This window comes from Condylura cristata, unplaced genomic scaffold, assembly GCF_000260355.1.
Source record: "Condylura cristata isolate star-nosed mole 26May11 unplaced genomic scaffold, ConCri1.0 scaffold00003, whole genome shotgun sequence".
Classification (NCBI taxonomy): domain Eukaryota; kingdom Metazoa; phylum Chordata; class Mammalia; order Eulipotyphla; family Talpidae; genus Condylura; species Condylura cristata.
The window spans coordinates 42477041-42488206 of NW_004567104.1; the positions used below are offsets into that span (position 1 = coordinate 42477041).

The 11166-nt window shown below is 40.5% G+C and overlaps 1 protein-coding gene across 1 annotated transcript in view; it reads left to right on the forward strand.

The window, feature by feature from the left end:
* The window catches only part of MYH15 (myosin, heavy chain 15), a 122130-nt gene that overhangs the window by 14874 nt on the left and 96090 nt on the right, over positions 1–11166 (forward strand). The window contains 8 exon segments of the mRNA XM_012730576.1: positions 805–897; positions 1560–1696; positions 2115–2226; positions 3168–3261; positions 3322–3351; positions 3354–3407; positions 9660–9763; positions 10952–11090. Of these exon segments, the coding sequence (XP_012586030.1) occupies positions 805–897; positions 1560–1696; positions 2115–2226; positions 3168–3261; positions 3322–3351; positions 3354–3407; positions 9660–9763; positions 10952–11090 (763 nt within the window).

The following is an 11166-nucleotide window of genomic DNA, read 5'->3' on the forward strand; positions in this document are numbered from 1 at the left end:
CCTCTCAGTGCTGTGCTTTAACCCGCTGTGCCACCAGAGAGGGCCCACTTTATTTTCTTTAAGATTTATTTATTTATGATAGAAGAACTGGACTGTAGGCCAGAGGTACAGGGGGTGAGAAAATTCACCAACAATAGAGTAGGGAGCAGAACAGGTGGATCTACTGATGTACACTGCTGAAGGGAGCAGCTAGTAACACAGGAGAGGTCTGCTGAGTCGTGTGGGTCAGCTCCCTGGCCAGGGGTGAAACTCAGGTCTTAGCAGTAATAGCACTAAGTCTTAAACCCTAGGCCACTAGGGAGGCCCCAAACTTATAACTAAAAATGCCAAAATCTATTTTTATCTTAGTTTGACTTTTTGGGTGTAAGGGCTAGCTGGGAAAAGAGGAAAATTAACAATGGGGCAATGAGTTTCTATGGAATGAAGTTTGGAAATAGGTTCTGGTGTTTGTTAGGCTCTCATATTTGTTATTTTGGTAAACCCCTATTTGTCTACTTGGGCCAAAGCCATCAAAAAAGAAAACCTGCAAATAATATACTTCTTCCTATGATGATAGGGACATCATATATTAAGTATCTCTTATCCATCTGTATGATTTCCCACTCAAAGTAAACAAAACAACAAAAAACTATACAAGACCCCATCAACATTCAAGAACCCACCAACATGACTTTACCAAATTCTGAGGCAGCTTTTGGCTACTGGTTAACAAAGCAAGAATGGCATTTGATCTGGGAAAGGCTTTGCCAATCACAGAATCCTGATAAAAGCTCATTAGTGGTACTTCTTTTACCTGTGTCTCAGGGGACTTTAGAAGATCAAAGCATGCAGGTGAACCCTACTTGGAAGCATTTGGAAATGCTCAATCCCCGAGAAACAAATGAAAATTCTCATATTGTAAGTAACATGATTGAGTCATATACCAGACTCTTTAATTTTTAAGCAAATTGTAAAATGCAAGCCTGAGCTCAATTGTATGAAAAGATTTTTAGAATATCAAAAGCCTTTGGTTAAAGTTTATAATGTTAGATTTCTCAAATATATCATTCTCCATTAAGATAAATAAAAGTAAGTATGAACATACATATGAGAGACTTCTATAATCTGATCTACTTTAGGAAGAAAATATTTATCTTAATAGATTTGAAACTACTTTTACTCCAGTAGGGAAGCTTACCTAGCAAAGCCTAATAATGCTCTATTTTGTTAATTTTTACAGAGTTGGAAGTACTTCTCCTTCATAATTTCCTATACTTCTTATATTGAGTCTATTTTAAAAGCATTTCTTAATTTACTTAACTACAGTCACTATTTCCGCTCTTGCTTATGATCTCCCAACCCTTGGATATCTTCACTGGGGATGTTTATATTGGAAGAAAGTATTTTTTAAAGTAGCTTTTGATACCTACCAGTCCCATGAATAAAGACTTTGTATTTCAAATTCTACATTCATAAATTCATTTCATGCCAAGAATGAGTGGCAGGGAGCCACTATATAATTTACAAGGAAATTTGCAGGAAGCTTTCTTTTTGAGTCTCTGGGCTTAATTAAATAATAGTGTCCTGCTGATTTGACAGTTTCCACCCAAGGCCTGATTGCTGTGTTGCCTTCTAGTGCATCTGCTTGCAGTCTGGCTGCTTTGCAGATGCCATCCATGTACCCTACAGCAACTGCTAGATTTGGGATTGTTAGAAGGTAAATAGATTTCTTGGCTGAAATATTAACAGGAGATAATAATAAAAGGAAGAAGAGAACCATAAATTAAAAGAAAGATTAAGGAAGAACACAACTGTTAATAAAAAGCAAAAATGAGGGGAAAGTTGGATAGAGTGAAATTAAAATAAAGGAGCAAATAAAGAAGGGAAATAAGGACAAGGGGAAGAACCGAGAAAAGGAGCTCCTTCCCGAATGAGGAAATACAAGTTAAATTCTTTCAGTTAATGCTATATGTATGTACATATATCGGAGTATAGAAACATACACATGCTACATACATGTATTTATATATGTATGAATGTGCGTGCATGCATACATATGGATCATGTGTGTTTGTTTGGGGCCCCCATCATCCTGCATTGTTTAATTTCTGGCTCCAACCCCTGCATGTAACCAGGTTGCTGTCCTGCTCTACTCTGACGCCACTGGGTGATCTCCACCAGCTGCCTTCTGCCCTTACCAGCATCACAGCCCTCAGGCTCAGCTTGTCCCTGGGTTACTGCCTCCAAGTGTGTCTGGCACATGGGCAGCCTTTCTGCCCCTCTAGACCTTTCTTACAGCTTGTCACTGAGAAGGAAAGAAGGGAGTTCCACTTATTTATGCCAAAGTGGGGTTTTAAAACCTATCAGATCACATCACTCTTTGCTTAAAACCTGCCAATGTCTGCACACATATACACTATTTCCCATGTCCCACTTGCTTATGTGGTCTGGGGCCTGGTGCCTGGTGCCTGGCTATCGCTGACTCTGTCTTTGTCCCTCCCTTTATCTCTTCCTGACTGAATTCTCACACAACAGGCTTTCCTTTTGACTTAAAAACATGCCCAGTGCTCTTAAGTCAGTACCACTGTATAAATCAATTTCTCCTAGAGCATAATATTTAGCAGAGACCAACCACATCCATTTTTATAGTGTGTTATCTCTAGTGCCCAACAGGTTTCTTGGATAACATTAGATGCTCAGCAATGTGATGTTCTCTAATTTTATATGGGTAGGGAGTGAATGGTTACCCTTTTTTCCGCAATCATAATGTTGGGAGACAGGTGAGATGACCAGTAGAAGGGTGTGTATGTAAAAAATAGATAATATATGACTTTAAAATTATTAGAACCACACAGTAGTATAGACAATAGACCATTAGATGCTTGTTGAATGAGTGAAAGAAACTGAGCCAATACGATTTTCCTTATTTTTAGATAAGACACTGAGGCTCCTGAGTAGTGCATGTGAGAACACATAGCTGGTGTTGGCAAATCTGGGATTAGAATCTTGGACTGGTGCAAGTTCTAATGATCATTCTGGCTGTCTTTCAACATTAACTGGTACTGTCCAAAAACCAGGATTTTTTAAAATGTTGGGGGGTGTAGTCACATTGAGAGGTCCGCCTCCAGGGAAGTCCCTGCAGGCATTTGGCGTGTGTCAGTAGGAGGCTGTTTTTTGTACCCACCTAGGGCAAGTTCATCAGGATGTACTTTGGTGCCAGAGGCAAGTTGTCATCCAAGATGTATCTGGAAGCAGCTGTTTCACTGATTTCTTTTCTTCTAAGTTTTACAAGAATAGCTAAGTATGAATTTTTACCCATTTCAAATCATGCAGATTTGCTAGAAAAATCCCCAGTGATTTTCCAGCAGCCTGGCAAAACTACCACATATTCTATCAAATTCTGTCTGGGGGAGAAAAGGACTACATGGTATGTGTATCGTTCTGGAGCTGAGGACTACTTCAAAGTAAGAGAACTCAGTATTGGGGCTAGAAAAGCACTATTTAGTAAGTCTGATAATCTTTTGAGTTATGTTTATTCATCTTACAATTTAAGGAATCAAACTAATGATAGGACCAATGTCCTCTAATTTTATATGGGCATGGAGTGAGTGGTAACTTATTTTCCCCAACTTCATGATGTTTGGATGTGGGTAAAATGTCTGGCAGAGGTGTGTGTGTGTGCATGTGTATAAAAAATGGATAATTTTAGACCATAAAATTGTTAGAACCACGTGGTAGTATAATTAGACACCAGAAGTGGGAGACCTCACCAGGGTCGTGGGAGTGCTATAAAGACTAGGAGATGTAGCTTGGGCTATGAAGGAAGGAAAGGAAATTTAACCCAAGCAATAAGTGGAGACAGAGTCAGAGGAATATAGTATATGCACTGGCAGGAAGGGAAGAGGCAAGCACAGGGAACAGGGACCAAGCTCCCTGGGGGTGAGGCTCTGCACTGAGGAGGAGTGGAGGTTTGATCCTGGTGGTTTGTGAACACAGGGAGTCTTGAGGGTTCGTGGATGTCTGTGCATGCCTGTGTTTGCACATGTGTTGTATTATGGGGGTGGGGTGGGGTAATATGAGGCTGTGCTTTGCTGAGGGTCATCAGGTTGGTTGGTGTGATGGGTGGGACAGATAAAGCTATAGCAGTAGTTCCAGGATGAGATGACAAGATAAGTTGCAGGTGGATTCTATGTGAATGGAGGGGAAGGGAATGGATTCATGGACAGACGGGTTGTGGCAGTGATATGTATGGAAATGAGTGAGGAGTCAAAAATACCCCTAATAAAACAAAAAATACTCCCAAGTTTTATAACTGGGAGAAGGTAATGTAATAAATAGCAAAGCAATTTTGAAGTAAGAAAGTGAATTACAGATATTGGTGCAACAATACACTAGACTGCTTTGCAAGAGTGAAGGATAGAGAAATGAAGAAGACAAAGGTCTGCCCACATGAGCACGTGGTCTGCTGTGAAGGGTGGGTAATGAGCAAGTAGACCAAGCATCATGTAACTCAGAGTGGTAGTTGCACAAAGAAAAATAAATTGGGGTGAGAAGTTAGAGTAAATTGGGACTTGGTAGGCTAGCAGCTGTTGAGATCTTAGCGAGGCTGGTCAGGTAAGATCTCTCTGAAAAGGCAGTATATTTGCAGATACCTGGAGAAGTGAGGCAGGAACAAGTGTGCAAATATTTCAAGGAACAAGTAACAGTGTGTGCAAAGGCTGAGACAGGACTGCATTTGGTTGATGGTTGGAATAGTATAATGGACACTGTAAGTGGGGGAATGGAGCCGGCAGTATGGGGAGTGGTGGGGGAAGGTCAGACAGGTAGCAGAGTGTTGACTTAGGTGCATGGGGATTCATTGGAAGGGGAGTATCACAAGGTATTTGGATTTCATAGGTTTTACGTATAAGGTAAGCCACGGAGGACAACAGTGCTTCCAAGAGTGTTGTGGATGGGAGCCAATATTTGGGTGAGTAAACAGTGAGACAATTTCTCCAGTCCATTATGCTTAGATTAAATAAGGTAGAAATCTGGTAGTGTTCTAACAATATGGTCTTCACCCCCAACGTACCCTCAACAGCTAGGCTATTTCTGTAAACTGGACAGTTATTTTCACTCAGAGAGCAATTGCTGATTGGTAAATGTCTTTATGGTCCTCCTTCTTCCCCTTAAGCAAACAGTAAAATATTTGGTCTTTTGTTAGCCCTGCCTCATCTGATATTCTTGACACAAATTTCTATAGTGTGCAGGATATATCACCTACGGTCCCATGTGGTTGCCATCAATGGCTACCATTTAGAACACTGTTTACTAGTAGAACTATATGAAAACTCTAATGGTTGCTAATAGAAATTCATGTTTATTTGAAACTCATTTATGTGTCTTTGGGGACCACTGAGATTGATCGCTATGCAAAGTCTGACATCTGGTGGTCCAAATTGGATATTGCCAGTCCACTGTTTTCCACATCAACGATAATTTTCTGGGAAATGAAAAAATTTGGAACTCCTGCTCTTCAAGTTTGTCAAAAAAAAAAAAAAGAGATATGCGTGTCCCAAAGATTGATATAAGAAAGCACAATTTAACATAAGAGTATGTCTAAATTTCCTAAAATGTCAGCATTTCCTATAATCAGGAACTGAAAAATCATAGCTGAGAGCTAATTTCCCACTAAAAGAGGACAGAAAAGAAAATGGGGAGAGGTATTACCCCAGAGCCAGTCTCCATCTAGCCTCTCCATGGCCTGGAATGTCCCTTCTCCCCCTTTCTTTCTCTTCGCTTCAGTGTCCTGCCAGTCCGGCATGGCTGCAGCCACGTCCTCGGCCCCGCCCCATGGCTCCTTCAAAAGTCTTCAGTTTTTGCTATTTTAATACCACTCCTACCTAGGCCCTGCATGTGTCCTCCTTCGGATTACTTTCCTTCTGTTTTGTCCATTCACTTTGTTCAGCTGGTTTATAAACGCTAAGAAGAAAGATCAGGAAACTGGTCCTGGCTCTTGGAATCGTCGACACTTTACCTCGTGGCCTGCACTCATCAAGTGTGTGACAAGACAGTGCAGGGGCTGCTGGGAGCTGCCTGTGAGTCCATCTACGGTGACCTGGTGCCTCTGGAGAGAGAGTGTCAGCGATGGACCTCTCCTCTGGGGCATACTCAGTGGTAGCCCCTTTACCCACTTAGCCTCCTCTTTTCTCCACTAGCTGTTAAATGCAAAAGATAAGGGTAGTTTGTTCACACTGTGCTCTGTCTAACTGGAGAGAAAGCTAGGAAAAGAATAGACGATATGAACGATTCTCTGAAGTTTGGCTGTGCGCAGCTCCTTCAGCTGTGTGGGGCAGCTCTGAGGAACAGGTGACAATATATGATGAGGCCTTAAGGTACTGGCTTCAAAACTTGGTCATTTTAAACCTGTTCTGGCCCAATGTTAACTTTGCTCCATACTCAACAAGATGAATTGCAGAGACCATTAAGCCACTCAGTAAGTAAAACTTGGTGTCATTAGATATGTTAAACAAGCCTTGAATAATAAAATACTCATTCTTAATGGGTCTTTGTACTCCCTATGGGAGAAAGGGTGCTAGAAATGAACCAACAGAAAGGTTGACACCTGTACTTACTGAAACTGTGAGGCAATTGACTTTAACCTTAGCCCCCTCTCCCTACCATCCGCCCCTTCCCTGTTGACAAGCTGCCCCCAGCCTCCATGTACCATACCATGGCATACTTCTGTATTGGCATTACTGATCTGAAGAGTCATCTTGTTCAAATTTTGCCTCCTAAAATACATTTTACTTCCCTCCCCGCACCCCCAACATTTCTCTTGGTAGAACTGAAATGATTTAAAGGACGCTGTTTATATGCTACTTCTCTGAGATAATCTCAAGCCTCAACCCAGTTAAAATACATTGCTCCTGGAAAGTCAATTCTGATAAGGCCCAGCAGGAAGATGTTTTTCAGTGAAGGACTCTGATTCCTCCAAGGCATATATCCAGTCTGTAGACTGTCTGATTTAGTACTACCACCTCACATTACGGGTCATTACTCCAGTGAAAGTTTAGGGTAGTGCAGCAGTCCTTTCTCTCATCATAAGGAGGTAGAAGTCCAATAGGTGTACTTTATGACACCTAGAATGACTTTAGAAAGGTTGAATCTGGAAGGAGGGAGACGCTGAGGGACACATTTGTGTATGGCACTTGGACCCATTGCTCCACCCCACTGCCAACCTCTTTCAGACCCCCTCTTCTTCTGGGCTCGCTAGACGTTTGGCATGTGGTATTCTTCCCCTCTGCTCTGTCTCCCTCACTGCCTGCTCCAGTTGTTGAGTTTGCTTAGGTGGAAGCCAGACTTTCCTCTCTGACAAAGGAGGAATGGAATCTCATAGTTAGGATACAGGCTTTAGGTGGGCAGCTGGCCTCACAAGAAATGCTAGAGACTGTGTTCTAAATTCACTTTATCAGGAGTTTTATCCTTGGTAAGTTGTGAACTCTTCTAGGCTTCTACTTTCCTATATTCAGTGTGAAGAAAGTAATGTCGAATATTTGATCATCATACTAGGATTAAAAATAATAAAAATAGCAATAAGTATGAGAGTAACATGAAAATTAGGTAAAAGGTCAACTTGGAATGATCTAAAAGATAATTCTTGGCTAAGTAATCTTAGAAATGGAATGTTTTGAATGAGCCAGACAATAGAAAAATGCCCCCAAACTAAAATCATAGAGCATTTCCTGAAGCTTAGGTATATGATACCTCTAGTCTTCTTAGGGGAAAATTTCATGTCCTTTTTGTAGCCTTAAGCATTGATTTAATCTTTCTCTTAAATTTTTTTCTTATGATAGGGAAAAAAAAGATTAAATAGTGCTTTGATTTGAAAGGCAGAGATGACATCTATATCTGACAGTCAAGGGGAAACAAGACAGGACAGGTCGCCCCTACTGTCTGGCCTTGGGTAGGGTGGTGACATTTATTGGCATAAGAAACTACAAAAGAGTAACTTCAGGGAAGACCTGGAAAATGTGAATTCAATTTTGGTAGTTTAAGCTACTTACATTGAAATGGATAATGGGGAGTTACAGATCTATGTCTGGAGCTCAGATAATTAAGATTTGAGAGTCCTCACTAAAAGCCATAAATGAAAGTCATAGAGGAAAATAGAGATGCTCTTGACCTTTGAAGTTGACAGTATTTGACACGCTGAAACCTCCCTCCTACTTGAAAATCTCTCCCCTTGGCTCCTGTATAAGGCTTTCCCTTGTTTCTCTCCTAAATAGCAGGAAATTTCTTTCTGGGTTCCACTCTTTCATCTAGTTCATGACTTTTCAATTTCCTGGGGCTCCGTCCTTGGGTCTGTCTTGTGCTAACTAAACTGACAACTCTACAGATCATTTTTATCTGGTGGCTCCCAAATTTGGAGCATGAGCCCAGACTTCTCCCTAGTATTCCTGACTCATAGCTAAATGGTTTTTAACTCACTCCTTGATTGGTAAAGGACTAGATTATATGAATAATGTACACTATGGACTTGTTCCTAATTTTTTTATTGAATCATACTTTCTCCAGATTTTGTACCATGTAAATGACAATCAGAATACTGTGGTTTAGGCTGTATATCTATCAAGAGCTATGAGTTTTTAATGTTGAGGAAATTTCTGTGGGAAAAAAAGTAAAAAAAAAAGTCTTGAGACATTGAGATTTCCACTTAGCTTACTCAGAGAAAATAATTTCAAAGAAAAATATCTTTTGTAGAACTTCATAGGACCTAACCATACAGGATATACTCTTTTTGTCTGGCTTATTTCATTCAGCATATTTGAGATTCTTCAGGTTGTAGCATATAGTAGTCATAGTTTATTTCTTCTTTTGCAGTTATCAAGAGTTAATTGTTGATGGACATTTGGGTGGTTTCTAAGTGAAGCTGCTATGAACATTCACACACAGCAAGTTCTGTTTCTGGTCTGTGGAGTTCAGGATGACAGGGTCTTCACTGGGTGCTCAACACAAAAATCAGATCTTCTCAGAGAAAGTTCAAGTGTTGGCATTAAGTGGTTAACATGATTTGGACAAGTCAGTTGTGATGTGCTGCTGACAGCTGCTTGGGCTCAGCCTGCATTGTTTCCTGACTAAGTGAATCATGTCAGGAATCTCAGACAGAGCAGAAGGGCTATGCTGAACATAGTAGCTGACTTATGGATCCCTTGTAAGAAGGACTCAGTCTCGTGATAGGGAGGACTTTGTGTGACAGGATCGCACTGTTCTGGTTTCCTGGGCACTGACCCCAGGGCCCTGCTGCTTCCTAGCCTTTGAAGCTCAGGTCTATTATTTTTATAACTTTACATATTTTTTATCCTTCAGCCTTCAACCATGTGTCTAAGCCAAATTCCTGCTTTCAAAGTTTTGCCAGCAAATAATACCTGTTTTTTTCACACCAATTCAAGTTGTTGCAATTGAATCTGCTTTCGATTTGGCCTGCCTAGTCTTCTCTTGGGAGACATTAACACATGACTGACAAGTTAATAGAGGGCAAAAATTGATTGCCGAGGTTTGGGTGTAGAATATGGATTTTATTTTGGCTTGTTTACAAGTATGCTGTAAGCTGTAAGAGTAAACTGTGAATATTGGTCAATTATTTTCTAAAGCCTCAAGGGTTTCTTTAAGCTGGTTAACTGATGGTTTTTCCACCACAAATATGCTCCTGGTGTCTGAAAATCCTTCTGAATTTCACTTTTGCTGTCATGGAGTGGTTGCTGTGGAGAGTTTGCCTGATGCTGAAGAACTGCTGGCCACAGATGTAAGACTTGCTAGTTCCCAAAGTCTGGTAATAACGATGAGAAATGAAAAAAAGCATCTGGGTTCGCTGTTCTTCCTAAGTTCCTGGGAGTGGTGGTTCTTCCCCTTGGGAATGCACAGTAGAAGGGTCCCCTCTAGGCCTGCCTCTGCGTGCACTTATTTATTATAAGAGTGTGCATTCTCAGTGTGGTACTTGGGGACACACAGAAAACCAGAACAATATTTCAACACAATGACAACCACTGATTTTATATGGAATCTATCCCTGCAGTTTTTAATCTAGTTTTTCCCATTGGAGGTTGCTATTTTTTTTAAAGGAAAAAAATAATTATATTCATACTGTGCATATTTGGTATATAGAGCTTGCATTTTCAATTTGATTGTATAAGCATTTTCAGAGTTATATTACAAACTCTTCATAAACATTTAAATGGATATTTAATATTTTATCAAGCATTTGTCCTGTAGTTCATTTAGCCATTCTTCAAATGTTGTTTTTGTTTTGTTTTGTTTTTCTTCTACTGTGGAGAATATCTTTGTAGGTAAATGATTTTTCTGTATATCACATTCACCTTATGCTAGAGTCTTAAAAACGAAATTAATGGCTAAGGATTGTGTATTTTTATAACCTTCTGATACAAATTTAAAATTAGCCCCTGGAAAGATTGCACTAATTTTCACCCTCCTGGAATGTGTGAGAACACATATCTTGTCATGTGCAGTGGTTTAGGATGTAAATCTTTGATGATAGGGCTTTTCTTAAATACTTCCTTTTGCTTGTCTTTGAAATATGTCTCTTCTGGAATAAAGTAGGGAGAACATAAGGAATCCTAGAAGTAAGCAATCCATCAGATACTGGTACAACTTCTGCCACAATCATGAAAGGCAAAATAATTGACCTCACAGAGCCCATTTGATGATTAATTGCCAGAAGCAGGGGATGGGGGAGAGTATGAAGGAAGGTTCTAAAACTACTGGAAACTAAAGTCAAACCTGGTGCCTTCCTCAGTCTTCTATTAAAGGAATAAGCAGACTGCAGTGACCAAGTGTGGACAGGGCAGATGTGCATTGCTTTGAACAGAGGCTGTGGTGATCCCTCACTCCTGGCAGCAGTCATGGCCCAAGGCCCAGGGTGTGGCTGCAGCCATTAGGCAAATGAAGACATAGCCTTCTATGTTTCTTTTTACAGCCAGTCATGGACATCTTGGGCTTTCTTCCTGATAAGAAGTATGGATCCTTTAAACTCACTGGAGCCATCCTGCTCTTTGGAAACATGAAATTTAAACAGAAACCCAGAGAAGAACAAGTGGAAGCAGATGGCACAGAAAGTAAGCATTCTTTTGAAGACATAGACGCTCTTCAAATCCTCAGTCCCAGGTTTGCTCCTCTTTTCCTTGCAGTTGA